This window comes from Passer montanus, unplaced genomic scaffold, assembly GCF_014805655.1.
Source record: "Passer montanus isolate IOZ18808 unplaced genomic scaffold, ASM1480565v1 scaffold5, whole genome shotgun sequence".
In the NCBI taxonomy this organism is placed as follows: Eukaryota; Metazoa; Chordata; class Aves; order Passeriformes; family Passeridae; genus Passer; species Passer montanus.
In genome coordinates, this window is record NW_024369929.1 from 3,127,564 (window position 1) to 3,145,031 (window position 17,468).

General features: G+C 39.2%; 1 protein-coding gene across 1 annotated transcript in view; it reads left to right on the plus strand.

The window, feature by feature from the left end:
* The window catches only part of TRPM1 (transient receptor potential cation channel subfamily M member 1), an 88,537-nt gene that overhangs the window by 59,898 nt on the left and 11,171 nt on the right, over positions 1–17,468 (plus strand). Inside the window, exons 8-23 of the mRNA XM_039723559.1 lie at positions 415–589; positions 2,107–2,230; positions 3,935–4,007; positions 4,962–5,062; positions 5,949–6,122; positions 6,771–6,905; positions 7,181–7,231; positions 8,716–8,856; positions 9,471–9,500; positions 10,739–11,028; positions 11,541–11,769; positions 13,209–13,331; positions 13,659–13,790; positions 15,788–15,916; positions 16,338–16,589; positions 17,148–17,322. Of these exons, the coding sequence (XP_039579493.1) occupies positions 415–589; positions 2,107–2,230; positions 3,935–4,007; positions 4,962–5,062; positions 5,949–6,122; positions 6,771–6,905; positions 7,181–7,231; positions 8,716–8,856; positions 9,471–9,500; positions 10,739–11,028; positions 11,541–11,769; positions 13,209–13,331; positions 13,659–13,790; positions 15,788–15,916; positions 16,338–16,589; positions 17,148–17,322 (2,334 nt within the window). The remainder of the gene's footprint in view (positions 1–414; positions 590–2,106; positions 2,231–3,934; positions 4,008–4,961; positions 5,063–5,948; positions 6,123–6,770; positions 6,906–7,180; positions 7,232–8,715; positions 8,857–9,470; positions 9,501–10,738; positions 11,029–11,540; positions 11,770–13,208; positions 13,332–13,658; positions 13,791–15,787; positions 15,917–16,337; positions 16,590–17,147; positions 17,323–17,468) is intronic.

Genomic DNA, 17,468 nt, shown 5'->3' on the forward strand with positions numbered 1-17,468 from the left:
AAGACTTCCCTAGGTACCAATGAAGAGGTAAAGCATCAAAGGCTGGGCACCATCCAAGTAACAGTGAAGCTGATGAAACAATAGGACAGTCATGTTAGCTGCTTTATCTGTACCTGGTGTCTGTCGAGAGAGGTTACAGACATCCACTAACACTGAGAGGATAAGTTACCAGTATGGAGCTGATCCAAAAGCAAGGGCAGAGAGACTTCATACTCTTTTTCCTTTTGGGCTTGGGGAACAGCATATGGACGTTTTTGCTCACACTGGCCACAAAATGGCCATCATTTTTTCCGAAGGGCTCTGGTTGGAAGCGGTGCTCTAACACAAAAAACACATCCACTTATCTCAATTTTTTAAACTAAGTTTCAATGACACTTCTTTTTTTCCTTCTTGTTTCTGTTCTGGTTTTTGCAGGACTGGGGCAAGGTGTTCCTGTAGTTGGGCTCATAGTAGAAGGAGGTCCCAACGTGATCTCCATTGTCTTGGAGTGCCTGAGGGAAGACCCCCCTCTCCCAGTGGTGATCTGCGATGGCAGCGGGCGAGCGTCTGACATTCTGTCGTTTGCACACAAGTATTCAGAGGAAGGAGGGTAAGGCTTCAGACCTTCACCAAAGCTGTTTGGACTATATGCCTTGCTTTCATAGAGCTTCATTAAAAAAAAAAAAACAAACCCTCAAGGACAAAATGCTGCTAACAGAGGCATTCTGCTGTCAGTCAGCTTTTGTTGCCTGTTTGGTGTTAACCCTGAAGTTAGTGAGTAGGAGTTATGACCACTTGGAATGCATGTTATGGTCCTTTGAAATGAGCTTGCTCTCAGTGCTGCACACTGTTTTACAAACTCCATCAGGGTTTGCTGCTCTATACTTGGAGCTGGATTGAGCACGGTAGAAGCAAGGACAAGTTCCCAGGAGTAACTATTTTCTCCAGGCCAGGACTGAGGTTAATTAGTGCATAGATTTGCAAAATTTGTGCTGCCTGATTCTGCTGTGTTGTGTGAATTAATTTCATTGTCCAAGAGTGCCAAACCAGTGTCCAGCTGTGGAAATTTTTGGCTCCCTTCATTCTCTTGCTTTTGCCTTCCAGGCAAACACCTTGAATATTGTCTTAATTAGGTTGTGACATACCTGTCTTGTGCTGAAGATAGAATCTATTTCCTTAACTGAAGCTTAGCTTGGATTAAATATTAAGCAGACAAGTAGTGTTGCAAGCAGTGTGGATGTTATTTGCTGAATTAGGAGAGCAGCTCTTATGCTGGATTTTGTTGGCATTCAGACATAACACATATTTAATTGCACCAACAGTATTTATGATTCAGCAACTTTCCTTTCTGTCTAACAAGTTTCCTTAGTTTAGAACAACCTTGGCTTTTTTTTTCTTTCTTATTCATTCTTCCTATAAGCTCATAAGTAATTGAAAGAGCTTATCAGGATCAGTCTCTCAGAGATGTGCTCACTGCATGACTTTCCCTCCCAGTGACAGTGCATATGATGCAGTGTCCAATTTTCTTCTCCAATAATTATGATAAATGTGTTCGTCTAGTAAGGCAGATCTATAATGAGAATTTTTTGTCAGTCCAATCATTTTCTCACAGTGAGTTTTGAATTTTACTACATCTCTGAGGCACCTGCTGGTAATGTTTGCCATAATCTGAAAACACATGTGTTTTATTGGGAAAAGGATGAAGACTGAAGGGCTGTTTCATATTGCTTCAGGAGAGCAAACATTCCTGACCTTTTATAGAATGTTTTCAATCTAATTTCTTTAATGGTATTTTGGATTGTTCATTTGTTTCTCAGTTGGGTATTATGAGGTTTCAGATGGATTACCAAATTCATTCCTCTGTTTAAGACAACAACCAAGGTGACATATCAGAAATGTGAATTTTGTGGTTTTTAGCTAAATGCAAAGGGACTTGGAACATTTAGAAGCAAAGGTAGGGGTTCTGTAAGGCCTAATGATAAAATTCTGAAGACTGAACTTATTAACAGAGGTATATCTGTGATATATAAAAGGAATACCTGGATATTATAGTTTCTAAAACAGTAGACCTTCTAAATATATATTCATTCTGTCAATGTCTCCTTTTGTGTCTGATTTTTCTTTTAGGATAATAAATGAATCCCTTAGAGACCAGCTTCTAGTTACCATCCAGAAAACCTTTAACTACAACAGGAGTCAAGCTCATCAACTATTTGTCATTCTTATGGAGTGCATGAAAAAAAAAGAGCTTGTAAGTATCCTAAAAGTAGTTCATGAAGGTGATTTCTGTGACCAAACTTTATAGAGTACTTTCAAGAGCCATTTTTCCCCCATATAGCTGCATTAAATGTACACATTCCTGCATAAACATAGGCCAAAAAGGGATTACATCTTCTGGAAAGTCCCCAAACCAAATTTCAGATGCTTTTCCTGTGTAAATTGATAACAATCTTCTACAGACTTCAGCAAGGCAGAATAAGACACTGAGAGAAATGCACTAAACCTAGGATCCAGTACCAAAAGTGGAGGAAAGATAATTGAAGAAAGGGTTCCTAGAAGCAAAAAGCATTCTGAGTGCATCAACACAATTTTTGTTTTCTGACATAGTTACTCTTTAACAGCCTTTCATTACAGGGAAAGGCACTTGGCAGGCCTGTCCAGAGAAGCTGAGACATTGTGTTCCTGAAGGTCCCCCCATTCCTTGCTCCTGGTTTGCTGCAGGGCTGCTGTGTGTGCTGCAGCACTCACTCAGGTTCCTGCCTGTCTCCCACATCCCAGCTGCAGAGAGAAGTGTGCTCAGGAAAAGAAAACCTTTCACATTCACATCTGAAAGCAGTGTACTGAAGCTGTACTCACTGTGTCTTTGCAGGCAGAATGAACCCCTGAGTGTTTGCCTTTGAGTAATTCTTACTGTGAAGTGTAAATATGATGCCAGGATGAGTTCCATGCATACACTTCCACTGGGTGTAAAGTTGGTAGTAAACATTACTCTGATAAGCTGACTGAAAAATTGGTTTGAGAGGAGAGCCCACAGCTGGTTTAGTCAGACTGTTTTGAATTTAAAATGTGCATCAGAACACACCTGCTTTACTCAGCAAAATTCAGACACTGGCTGTGAAGCCCAAGCAGACTTATGGTTATGGTTTTCTGTTGATAGTTTTGTCTGTTCTTGTTAATTAGTAATATTTTTCCTGTAGTTCTTCCTTTTCTAATGTCATGTATCTTTGCATTACTGCAAAATATATTCTAACTGTTGAGAAAATTGCTGTTCTCAGTAGATAATGTGAAAAGTTGCTTTTGGAAAATGAAGAATTTGAGGTTTTTTTGGTCTGCATTTGGTATTAAGTTTATTAAAATAGACTATTTGGTTTTTCTGCTTTTGAATTATTAGGCATCTAATATGTACTTAAAGGGCTAAACTATACATTAATTACTATTTTTAAAATAATTGAATTGCAATGGACTGAACTAAACAAATACGATTAGAAATAATTGCTTTTTTTTTACTTGGTTCTGCCTTTTTGATTGTCATATGTAACACATCCTGCACTAAGAAGTATTTGAGTGTTATCATCAATAAAATAGATGCTATGATAATTATCTTGGGTAACTAGCTTTTCCATTTCCATTACTACCAGGAAGTAATAGAACTATCAGAAGACAATTGGTTTTGTATGGCAGTTTTGTCACCACATTTTAGAATACATGGGATTAATGAAGATTTTTCAGCAAGTTTGTCATGTTCACCAATGCAGGGATATTTTAGGATAACTTCACTGAAAGAATTTAATTAAGCACTTCTGTGAAAACTAAATTTCAAACAAAAATTTAGTGGAACTGTACTCTTTGAAAATCCTAAACTGAAGGAAATAATAAACCAGCACCATTCTGCTCTATTTTCTGTCTACACGTTCAGTGTCCCTCTTTCCTGTGATTTTATGTGTTTGGTTTTTAGATCACCGTGTTCCGCATGGGCTCGGAAGGACAGCATGACATTGAGATGTCCATCCTCACTGCTCTCCTCAAGGGTGGGTTTTCCAGGCACTCAGGAAGGCTGCACAAGCATCCCAACAGGACATTCCTATGCACTGTCTGATGTTCACTCTTCATGTTTAATTTGATTTCTTGGATTTTAACAAGTGCCTGAGTGTGTTTGGTTAATGTTCAGATTAGCATGAAGCATAAAATCTAGATTGAAAGGTTTGTGTGGCTTTCCTCCCCTGAAAGTGTGGGATGGGAGTGCTGCAATAACTGTACTGCTGATATTGCAGCTCATTTTATTGCAGTTCTAGAATACATTAATAAAGTTAGGAAAAAAAAGTGGGAAGATGAAAGACTGTCTGGATTTTCCCAGATCTCAGATTGTGCCCTTTCAACCTTGGAGCAATAGGATCAGTTCCATATTTAATTGGGGTTTGTTATGTTTGCTGAAACAACTGTTTTCTGTCTGTGGGTATACAGGAGTTGATACAGGCTCTATATGGGATCTCTGGAGCCCCCAAATTTGCACTTTTATGTACAGTATCATCCAGAGAAGCTGAGAGGGATCTTTAAGAAGAGTTAAATGTCTGTCTTTAGCATCAGAATAAAAGTAAATGTGGATGCTTAAAAAAAAAAAAGGGAGACAGTGTTGTTAATCCTTTGGAAATTAGGATTATAGGGTTAAACTGAGGATGCTATAATTTGACTGGATGAATCCACTGCTTTGTGTCAAAATTATTCTGATGGTAGTATGGTATGGAACCAGGCTTGAGTTTAAAAAAAAAAAGGGAGACAATGTTGTTAATCCTTTGGAAATTAGGATTATAGGGTTAAACTGAGGATGCTATAATTTGACTGGATGAATCCACTGCTTTGTGTCAAAATTATTCTGATGTAGTATGGTATGGAACCAGGCTTGTTGTTTTATAGTTATTGCAGAAGGTTGTCCAGTCTTGTTTCATCATGTGTGAAATATGAAACCTCTGTGTGTTTCTCTTCAGGTACCAATGCATCTGCTCCAGACCAGCTCAGCCTGGCTTTGGCCTGGAATCGTGTAGACATTGCACGCAGCCAAATCTTTGTCTTTGGACACCACTGGCCTGTAAGACGAAGTAAAGTTTTCTTTGTTTGTCAGTACTTTAAGTTGTGTAATATTTACACCTTGGGCTTTGACTGGCAGCAATGGTGAAACACTGCAGTTCACCTGTGTAACTAAAATCCTTTAAGTTCTTTTCTAGTCTCACTATTGAGACTATGTATTGATGCTTTTTATTATTTTATCAATGTATTGATTCCTTTAGCTTTACTGCTTGAACCATCTGATGCTGAATTAATCCAAAGTGTCATGAGGAGAGCAGCAATCCAGTTTACTTCTCTGTGGAGTTTATGTAACCTAAGCATTATCTGGAGCAAGTTAAGCCACCAAAGTGTGGTGCATGTGTGTCTCTGCCCTGGGCAGACAGGTTGGAAAGGGGAAGGACTTCAGCTGAAGAATAAATGTGTCTTGAGAGGAACAGACAGAAATACTGTCTGCAGAACAGAAATGAGCCAGTGAGTGGCTCTCTGTCCTCTCCTCTCTGCTCTGCAGTATGGATGCTATTTGGCATCATGCAGCATTCTTGTTAGGCTCTTTCTGTCCAGTTCTTGTGGCTATTTATTTTGACAACTATTGCTTTCAGAGAGAGCAAAGGATCTGAAATGTCCCAGTCCTCTCACGCTGATTTTAGTTTTCAGGAGAAATCCTCCCCACCCAATCACCTTCACTGCTTTGACTTTCAATCGTACTAAGTTAGACTTAACAGCTTTTTAAAAAGGGTAAAGCTGTGACTATGCAGAAAGGCCCTTAAATTTAGACAAATTACCATTTTTAGTTGACTCAGTGTGAGACGTGGTGACTGAGGGGGGTGAGCTTGGTAGGAGTGTACTCAATTAAATAGTTACTGTAATATCAATTAGATTTCTAATACTTTAATGTATTATAAATACAGCCTTTAGGAAGCCTTACAGCTCCTGATGGTACAGCTCCTGAGAAGGAAAAGAAATCCCCAGCACCTCAGACTAAAGCAGGCAGAGGGAAAGGAAAAGGGAAAAAAAAGGGAGGAAAAGCAAAAGAAGAACCAGAAGAAGAAACAGACCCAAGAAAGCTTGAACTCCTGAACTGGGTGAGATAAAAGTATTTGTATAAAAAACCGCTGAAGATTTTTTTTCATTGTGAGGTACAAAAACGGAAGGAAGATACACACTTTCATTCTGTAGAATGCTCTTTTGCACATTCCCACAAGATCAGCTGTAGATTCTGCAGGAATGCTGTTTAGTGTTTGAGCCAAGAATCCCTCTCTCATCCCATGTGCACCACACGCAGCCATATCTCAACAGTGCAAGTCAGTACTGAGCTGCAGCATCTTCCTCCCTACACTTGTCAGAAGGAAATAAGACCACCAGTGAACATCTTCCTTCTGTGAATGTGTTAGTTTACCTTGTTCCTATCATGCTGGGCAAGTGAATCCCTTTTTGACATAATGTGTCAGGCACGGTATGCCTGGTTTAGTTTAAAATGCTGAAAAAAATGATTGAAAGCTACATGTTGAAAGACTTGAAAGCTACAGCTGTATTGCTAAAGGTTTGGAAATCTCTGCTATCTCTACTCACTTCATGTGGTTAAAGTGTAACTTTCTAAATTCCTTTTTAGTTAGACTTATCAACATATGTGGGAATTCAGTCCATATCCTAAGTAGTGAAAATGGCTGTGGCTGCTGCCCAACCAACTCATTTGTACTCATGTGGTCTCACATTCTCCACCTGCAATTCAGGTGAACTCCCTGGAGCAGGCTATGCTGGATGCACTGGTCCTGGATCGAGTGGACTTTGTGAAACTGCTCATTGAGAATGGAGTGAACATGCAGCACTTCCTGACTATTCCTCGCCTGGAGGAGCTCTATAATACTGTGAGTGAGCAGAAATACTAAAAAGCCCTGTCATATTTTGTATATGTGACTTGAATCACCACAGAAAGGTTTATAAAAAAGGGATATTACACAGCTCTTGATAGAAAGGTGTTTGTCACTGTAGCCCAGTTCCTTCTTTTCACCCCTCTGGGTGTGATGGCACATGGTTGTTGTCTAAAGTTCTGCTTAAGCTGCCAGATCACTAATTGTGTTCATGTTTGCAAAACATCTGAAGAACTGAAGCTCTAACGGACCATGAATTATTTTCATTGCAGAGACTGGGTCCGCCAAATACGCTGCATTTGCTGGTCAGGGATGTGAAAAAGGTAAGCAGTGTTACATTTGTGTGATTGCATTAGCCATGTGAATCAACAGTAACAGCAAGCATAGCATGGGGCCAAGCAGGCATTTGAAATTAGATGGCTGCTGTTAAGAAAAGTTAAATGTCTCCCTGGGTCAAAGAGAGATGTCAGTCTAAATCAGGTGTGGCAGTGCTAGTAATTTAAAAACTAAGGAGTTGACTAAATTAAGCACCTGTTGTGTAATATGGCATTTGAGATTTAGGTTGATACTGTTTCCTCTTTACAAGAAGCTCCCAATGCAGTATTGCAGTGGAAGCAAAGGCCTGCTGGGTTAACTGGAAACACCGCTCATGACTGCAGAATTTCTTGCATTTTGTTTGTTTCCTTGTGTGTTTTCCAGTTACTTTTCCCCCACTAGTCCAACTTTTTACCTTGAAGAAAATCTCTTCTGTCCTAAATTTGTTACTCGTTTGTTTCCAATACATGAAAATTTGTTCATTGTATGTGAAGAGGGAGGGTCATTGTGAGATTTGTCGTATTTTCTCTCTTAGAGGTTTTGAAGCTTTTATTCAGTAAAATTCAGCTACATGAAATTGCCTGTATTAATTTCTGCAAGGAAAACTCCCAGTTATTCCAAGGAGGTTCAGATGTGGGGATTGTGCTGTACTGTGTTAATGTATAATTCATATTCATCTGCTTCATGGCTTAACTCTTTTCTCATCAGTGTTGTCACTGTGAGTGTCACTAATGTTCCTCTGCATTCTGCTGTCTGTTTGTCTGTCTCTGCTCTTTTCCATTGCATTTCCATGCTCCCTCCTCAGCGGCAGTCCCGGGGATTCAGTTGGGTTAACCTGGAGGTGATGTGCTTCCTTAGGCTGTAGCTGTTCCATCATAGCAGCTGCTCAGTGGTGATGTAGAATCAGTAATTGCTGTAGGATGTGGCTTGGACAATGAAGCACCATTTTTTTTTTCCAGTGGAGTCAATGCAATTATCCAGTTTTAGCTGTAGCTGCCAAAATTAGAGTTTGCCTTTTGCTTTGATTCTGGGCACATTAATCATGGTCTGCATTGCAGTCTCAGCTGTAGATAATGATAAAATATAAGTTTCCATTTAAAAAAGTATATGAAGTATGGTTATCAGGGATAGTCACCATGAAATTGTCCTGCTTTTATACTGGATTAATGATAATTAGTACAGAGTTTCTTAAGTTCATGAATATAACTCTTGTAAACAACATAAACTTGTATGGACACTCGTGAGTAAATCAAACCAAAATTTGTTCAGAAATATGAATTCTGATAATAACAAAACCAAAAAGATATGACCCCAATATTTTCATTATGTGAATCAGTTAATTCCACAGAAATGTTCAAAGACTGAACCCAGTGGCTGTAAATGTAAAAACCCATGTTCCAATTTAATCATGGCATATGTCTAGCCAGGCAATTTAATCTGTGTCATGTTTTCTTATCCTAAATCCTTATTAAGTTGTGGGGATTTTTTGCAGGGAAATCTTCCACCAGACTATCATATCAGCCTAATAGATATTGGTCTTGTCCTGGAATATCTCATGGGTGGAGCCTACCGCTGCAACTACACTCGCAAAAGCTTTCGGACTCTTTATAATAATTTATTTGGACCAAAAAGGGTAAAAATTAATTTTATATGTGGCCATTGTGGTGGTGGTGGTAAAAAAATAAGTAATACTCTGTTCCTTTGTTTTTGTGAAACACTGCACATTAAATTCTAAAGAAGTGCTGCAAGGTAGAAGTTGAAACTCCAAGAGTGAAGTTATATAAGGAAGTTGTAAGACATCTCTGTTAAAGGATGTGAAGACATGAGAGGTCATACACGAATACACGAATCTGGAGGTGAATTTCCTCCTTTTCCACTAGTTTGCAATCCAATTATTCCTAACTGTGGTGTGCTTAGAAGCACTATTTTTTTTTTTGCTTTTGTGACCATGTGGTGATTTTAATTCTCAAAGCATTATTTATCTAATTATTCATTTAACTCTTCAGTCTGAATTAAAATCTTTCCTTTGAGTGCAGGATAGATATTTCTTAACCCATTGCATTCCTGCAAATACAATTTAAATTAAAAGTAACTAATTGCAGCACTATTGGTACAATTATTTATAACAGTAAGTTTCATAATAAATGCTGTACATTTGGAAATGAAAATGGGCTTGCTTGGTATTGTTTGGTCTTTCAAATTTTCCTCCCATCTAACTGATTTTCTTTTCTATTTTTTAATATTCAGCCAAAAGCTCTTAAGCTACTGGGAATGGAGGTAAGTTGGATTTCTTTAATGTACAGGTTTTATCAAAACATTTCCTGGTACAATACCCTTTTGTTCTTATTTGATTTTCCTAGGGTGTAGAGGACCTAATTTTTTGTCCTCCATTGAAGATTTTATGTCCTGTGCTGTAAGGTGGTGAATGCTTTGTGCAATTGATGACCCCTGAATTTTCCATGGAAGACAGAGGTCACCACTTGCAGTGGTTAAAACTGCTCAAGGAGAAGTACATGCTCAACTGCTGAGCTGAAGAGTCATCTTTGGAAATGGTGTGGGAGGTTGAATTCTAAATTTGGATTTAAATTCACATTTTGTTGAAAAACAATGCATAATGCCGAGCTTGCTTGAACAAGAACTGATTTTATAGAACAGCAATTTCTTTTACTTGCAATCCACTTCTGAGATTGGACTCAAGGTCTACAGTGATGATGAGCTCTGTCTTATATATGCAATGTTCTTCCTACATTTTTTAAACCCTAATTTTCCCAATCATGGCTTCTCTCCCTTCAGGATCCTGCTTCATTGTCACTACTTCCCTTCGGTTACTTCCATGTTGGTTCCTGTAGTAGTGGCCTATCCTCCCTATCCCTTTAAGAAATGGGATACTTAATACCTTCCAGGTGCACTGCATACATAAGAGGAGATTGCTTATTCCGAGGTGAAGACTCCCTTTGGTATCTTGCTGTTCTTAAGGGTGCTGTGTGCCTGTCTTTGCCTTTTGCATGCTGCCATGGCCTGCACGTCAGTCAGAAAAGTGCTCTGGTACCTGGAAGATGTGCAGCACTGCTCTGCAGGGATAGACACAGACATATGGAGTCAGAAATGACAGGGGAGCCTATCTGTAGGGAATTCAGCTTTGTGAGAGTCCCACTGACACTGCACAGGAATTCAGTAAATAGTAATTTGTTGCAGACCAGCTGTGCAATTCCACATGCAGTAGAGATCTGTGTACAATGCAATGTGAAGGGATGCCTTCACTACCAGGGGTATCTACTGCACTTTTCCAGGATGGGTGACTTGTAATTATGTGTACAAGAAACAGCACCCTGAACAAAGTCTGAGTCTGTGTGTGCTTGCCCAGTGCATGCTCTGTCCTATTGCATTCATGGTAGCAAACAGCAAAACCAAGTTAGAACTTTGAGTATTAATGTGTCCTCTCAGTATTTGTTCCATGCATGGTGCTGTTGTCAGGTGAGCTGTTAAAAGCTGATGGGAACAATTTTTCTTTACAGGATGATGAGCCTCCCACCAAAGGGAAGAAGAAAAAGAAGAAAAAGGAGGAAGAGATTGATATTGATGTGGATGACCCAGAAGTCAGCCGCTTCCAGTACCCCTTTCATGAGCTGATGGTGTGGGCTGTGCTCATGAAACGGCAGAAGATGGCTCTGTTCCTTTGGCAACGAGGGGAGGAATCCATGGCCAAGGCACTTGTGGCTTGTAAACTCTACAAGTCTATGGCCCACGAGTCTTCAGAGAGTGAGCTGGTGGATGACATCTCTCAGGATCTGGACAACAACTCAAAGTTAGTAGATGCAGAGCAGATTTTTTTATCTACTTGGTACAAGCTGGCTGAGAAACTTTACTTTTAGTTTAGTACAATAATTTCTAAATGTAGTTTCACAGAACCCCATTTGGAGCCAATTTATCAACTATGGAAAAGGAAAAATGTGGTCTTGGGATTTCAAGGCAACACTAGCAAGAAGACTTGCATTTTTTTCTGACAGAATGCATTCTTTCTTGAGCTTCTACCTGTAAAACTAACCAGTTTTATTTCACAAAGTTATTTTTAGAATTTTTGCCCAGAAATTAAAGAGTATCTGATGATATAACTAAACTGCTTTCAAGATGTTATTGGTCTAAGTGAATTCCCTCTGTTCACTAACAGTTTGTTTGGAACTTTTGTAGACTGTCCCAAATTAAGCTTGAGATTAGTTCTTCTTGTGTGTGGATAAGCATGATGCCCAGTGAACAGAGCTAAAACCCCAAAGCATCCTGATTTCTAAGTGTAACTTTACTGATCTTATCTTGTTCCAGAGATTTTGGCCAGCTGGCTGTTGAACTCTTGGATCAGTCCTATAAACATGATGAGCAGATTGCCATGAAACTGCTGACATATGAACTGAAAAACTGGAGTAATTCTACCTGCCTGAAGCTGGCTGTGGCAGCCAAACACAGGGACTTCATTGCTCACACCTGCAGCCAGATGCTCCTGACAGACATGTGGATGGGGCGACTGCGCATGCGGAAAAACCCCGGCCTTAAGGTATTTCTGTTCTGCACCACTTCCAAAGAGAGGCTGTTGGGTGCAGCACTTGGTTACACATAGTGTTTGCATAGCAAAAGTCACTCACTTAGAAATGTTTTAAGAACGTATCTGTTTTAAAGGTAATCAGGATATCTAAGGAATATTGTGCCATTACAAAGGAAAATATAACTCCATAAAACACTTAGTGTGATTGGAATCTGAGAGAGAAAAATTGTGGTTTTCAATAAAGCATGAGATTTGTTAATTGAGAACATACTCCTTCTATTAAAAATTAGTTGTAGACAAGCAAAAATGTTTCCATTAGGGGTCCATGCAGTGGGAATAGAGATAAAATAAACCATATGTGGGCACATGCTTCTTAAATTGCTTAATATCATACCAGTTGAGACTCAGTGTTGAAAAGAGTGAAATCTGTGCAATTGCATTGTGTGAAAACATGTGATTTTTATTTCCTGCTTCTGTGATTTGATGATGCAGTCTCTCTTACTGATTTTAATATTTCCTAATTGTTTGATTTACAAAAAAAACAAGTAATGTGAGGGGGCTCTCACAGAAGAGAAACACGAGTGAGTCAATGCTAAGGAAGCAGAGCAGTGTTTGCTTGTGTGTGTTTTCATGTGAATAGAATCCTTTCTTTGTTGAGTTATGCAGTTGTTGTCACCCATATGGAGACCCATCCTGCTCACCTCCTTATTTCCTTAAATCCCCCTTACTGACAAAGTGCTGTATCTGTCTTCCCAGGCCAGATTCCCAAGTCTGCTGACATACACACTGCACTGTCTCTGCCATTCTTAGTTTATTTCCATTTTCCCATATCTCCCCCTAAAACCTGTTTAAAACCTTCAGGCAACTGTCCTGCCTTTGAGATTGCATTGTGATACTTCCCAAATCTGTTTATTATTTTCCTTTCTTTTCTCCAAAGAATTAATCAACCTCCTGATGTCTGTTCTAGTTTCATTACCTGCCTTCCTTTCTCTGCTCATTTTCTGTATTTGTCTTGTCTTTCTGTATCTAAGAAATCTCATATAGTAAGAGAATTTTCCCAGGGCTATCTGTGAAGATTCTTTTACTTTTCATAGATTTTTAAATATTAAAACTAATAATAGTAGGTGTCTGAAGTAACTATAAACTCCAGTAATAAACCTGAATGCTTCTAACCACCACTGTGTCCATTCCAAAGCATTTCTCTGCACACTAATTTTGGAGCACAATTTCTTAATTACAGGGTATTTGTGGAGATGGGAGGTTTTCCAGGATGCCATATTTAATGAAATACCTTATTGCCAATGCTTCTTAAGTACTTACTCATTTCTATAGGCTCAAGAATGGTGGAATACCTTGAATATTGTACAGAGGAAAAGTTTGAGTTGGGACTTACCTTGTTACCAAATCCATAATATAAACAAATATTGAGTTGAATTCCTTCTTGTTCACAGGTTATAATGGGAATTCTCTTCCCTCCCACCATCCTTTTCCTGGAGTATCGCAGTTATGATGACTATTCCTACCAGACATCAAAAGAAAATGAGGAAGGCAAAGAAAAGGAGGAGGAAAATGTGGTCAGTAATTGAGATTATTAAAAAGTTAATATCTCTGCTCATTTTTCCTGACTTTTCTGATTAGGCTGTAGCTCACTCAGGTTAAAATCTCTACTGCCTCTGGGGGATAAAATCGGGCTCACAATTATGGGAGGGTATAGGCTGGATTCTCAGGGCATGGGAAATGTCTGTGTAGTTCCAGATATACAGAATTCTATTTATACAATTTTAAAAAGGTCTGTTGCTCAGGGGAATCCCTGCGTAGTTAACAGTTGGCTGGGGCTGTGGTTGAGGAAAACTATTTTTACTGCTGTGTATTGATGAAATCTGACAACTTTGGTCTTCCAGGATGCAAATGCAGATACAGGCTCCCGAAAAGGGGATGAAGAGAATGGAAAGAAAAAACAACAGAGCCTTCCAATTGGAACAAAGATCTATGAATTCTATAATGCACCTATTGTCAAATTTTGGTTCTACACAGTAAGTCACAATGATAAAACTGACAGTGATTGTTTTTCTCACACTTGTGAAACTGAAAGGATTCAAATGTAAAAGTAATAACCATGTAATAAATAAATAAATATTTTACTGACTTTTGTCAGTATCTGATGAGTAAAGTGCTCCCTTTATTCAGAGGAAAATGCACAGACAGTGAAACAGAATGAATAACTGAAGTTTACATTGTCAGCCTCTAAAGCTCCTACATGCTGTGAAGGAGGCTCTGTGTGGAATAAACCAAACTAAGTGCAAGCTCCACAATCCAAACTAGCCTGGATTCTCTTCCTTTCTAAAGGACTTGGCTTCTGTTCTGCATTGAAATGTCCTTTAGGAAGAAGTAACCCCATGGTATCATTGCCATTTGCCCTGTTGCTCAGATGGGTGCAGCCTAGATGGGAGCACAGATCTCAGTCTTCCAAGACTTCATAGGTACTTTTATTAAAACAATTAAAACAAATCTAAACTAAAATACTTTTTTTTGACAAGCATCTGATTTTCTATTTATTGCATCAAGAATTAGCTGGTGTTAAACTGTTATAATAAAACAGAACATCTATTTGTGCTACTGCTCATAAATTTTGTGCGTGCCCTGTAAAGGGATACTGCTTTCTTATGTGTTCAAGATTAGGATGCCTGATACCTGATAGGTCATAGTAACATGCAATTTTTTAGTTTTAGCACGTTTTAATCACAAAACACTACATTGATCCCTTTCTGCTGCCTGAGTTAATAATTTTAAAGTGAACTACCTATTTAATTTCAAAGAAAAGTGTTCAACATGGTTTTACAGTGCAAAGAAATTACATTTTAGTAGACTAAAAAAGCCCCAGGCATAAAGGGCCTGGTTTAAAGTGCTTTAGAATTGCTGTTTTCTTCTTTCAACAAATTAGATAATTCAGCTGTCTATGTTCCACAGCCTCTGGGATTCCTTTAGGTGCTGGAGGCCCCAGGCTGTGCCAGTGTGGAGGGCTTTGCAGCAGGCCTGCAGAGAAGGAAATATTTTTTTCTTGTGCAAGTAAGGGTCTTCAGCAGCTGAATATTTCATGTGCTTAGCCTCAACACACAGGTTCATATGAATGTCCTAATTAGCACAGTTATTAGGGAGCTGAGTCAAGGGGGCTTTGCTTTCATGCATTATCAGGCCCCTCAGCTAAGAGGATTTGCCTGCCTTCTGTCTGGTGTTTCTTCTCTGGTGATGCAGCCTTCTCTGCTCTTACTGAATTAAGCTTCAGCAAGAAACTTGCTCCTGAATCTGGGAGCTGCTTAAAGTAACCCAAACACCTGCCAACTTACTGTCCATGTCGATGGATTTAACTAACAAGTGTAGGAAGAGGGACTGACAAATGAAGTTTGTATGCCTCTGGCTTCAGCTGAAGAGTGTATTCTTCCCAGATGGGCTCAACCACATCATTGCAGAGTGGAGAAAGCAAGTGGGCTGCATGGCTCTTTATTTTCCCTACCCCTCCAGGCAGGTGCTGCTCACGGCTTTACTCCCTGTTCTGTCTTACATCTGCTTTGAGATGGTGGGTAAACATTTCAGACTGAAAATTCCATTCTTTGGAAAACTCCATTTTCTCCCTGAAATACCTTTTGGTTTGTTACTGTTTTGCTTCCAGTTTTGCTTTTTCCCTTTTAAGTCATTGAATTCTTTTTGATTTCTTAACTCTGGATTTCTAAGATGTCAGACTTTTTAGTTTTGCTGGTCACCAAAGGCTGCTGTGCAGCTTGGAGACACCAGCACCAGCAGTTTGACATTTACATGAGTGGTTATAGAAAACTATAACCACTATAACTCAGAAAACTGAGTGTTAGCTCTTTTGGCTTACACTCATAATCCAGCACTGTGTAATGGAAATTAGTAGAAACTGGGGGGGCTTGTGTGTGTGTAAGCCATCTCAAGTAATTGAATACTGCCTAATTTGGAAGGATCCTAGGATACATCACCTAGAGTCCATGAATGATTTTCCTCTTTTTGGCAGATCTCATACCTTGGTTACTTGATGTTATTTAATTACATCATCTTGGTGCGGATGGAACGGTGGCCATCAGTCCAGGAATGGATTGTCATCTCCTACATTGTGACTTTGGCTTTGGAGAAAGTCAGAGAGGTAAAGTCTGCCCATACCAACATCTCATAGTCCTTAGAGCAAAGCTTGCTCTTAGGGATTATAATGGCATGGACTTGTGCACAGGGTTGAGAGGTCACACAGGAGAGAGAAGAGTCTCATATTAAATATAGTAATAACTAAAAATATTCTTGCTTGAAACAAATTTTGCTGACAGTGGATGGGGCCTGATATTCAGACAGCTGTTGAATATGACAAGATTGTTCTTTTTTCATGACCATTATTTTAAAAATGTAACTTGAAGTTTTTTCTATTTGTTGTTGGGGTGTCTGATATTCAGACACCTGTTGAATATGACAAAATTGTTCTTTTTTCATGACCATTATTTTAAAAATGTAACTTGAAGTTTTTTCTATTTGTTGTTGTTGTTGTTGTTGTACATTTGTTAGTTTGTTTATTTCAGATTCTAATGTCAGAGCCTGGCAAGCTGAGCCAAAAAATCAAAGTTTGGCTCCAGGAATACTGGAATATTACTGACCTGGTGGCTATTTCAGTATTTATCATAGGAGCAATTCTTCGCCTGCAGAACCAACCTTACATGGGATATGGAAGAGTGATTTACTGCGTAGATATCATTTTCTGGTACATTAGAGTATTAGACATCTTTGGTGTGAACAAATACCTGGGACCTTACGTCATGATGATTGGAAAGATGGTTAGTGCCTAAATTGCTATAAATTATGTCTTTAAGAACTCCGCGGGAAACTAAATTCCATTCTGCTTTAAAAAGAGGTTTTCTATTGAGTAGGACTGAATAGAGCCTGTGAAAAGCTGCCATATGAATTTCATGCACATACACACACATGATGTTATAGTCATGCAGTAACAGATTGCAGGTACACCAGGATTATCCAGAAACCCATCAGCTGTGCACAGGAGATGGTGCAGCAGTGATTATTGTATTATCTCTTTGCAGCCACAGAGGAGGTCTGTGCTGAAAGCACAGCATACTACATTTGATGCAGAGGAGAACAGGGATAGCAAAGGCTTTAGCATTTTAAATATTTTGAAATATAATCTGGTATTCCTTTAAAGTAACTGCTTTGTCTGCATTTGTTTCTATTCTTAACACCTGAGTAGTACTTAAAGCACGATGTCAAGAAGATTTTGTTGCTATTTCCTTGCTTGCTGTAGTGCATGCTGGCAGACAGACCTGCCACTGCCACTGTGCTCCCTGGTGGTGCTGAGAGCCTCTCTTGGTCTCTCCATGCAGATGATTGACATGCTGTACTTTGTGGTCATCATGCTTGTGGTTCTGATGAGCTTTGGCGTGGCCCGCCAGGCGATCCTGCACCCAGACGAGGAGCCCTCCTGGCGGCTGGCTCGCAACATCTTCTACATGCCCTACTGGATGATCTACGGAGAGGTGTTCGCTGACCAGATAGACCGTAAGAGTAGAATTCATAGTAAGAGTCTGTTTCCTGTTTCTGAGGCAGATGATCAGATCCAAATTAAACACTGCTTTTAATTTGGAAGTAAGTGTTTTCGCTTTATGATGATATTGTTGTTTTCTTGTGGCAGACCTGAGGCTGAG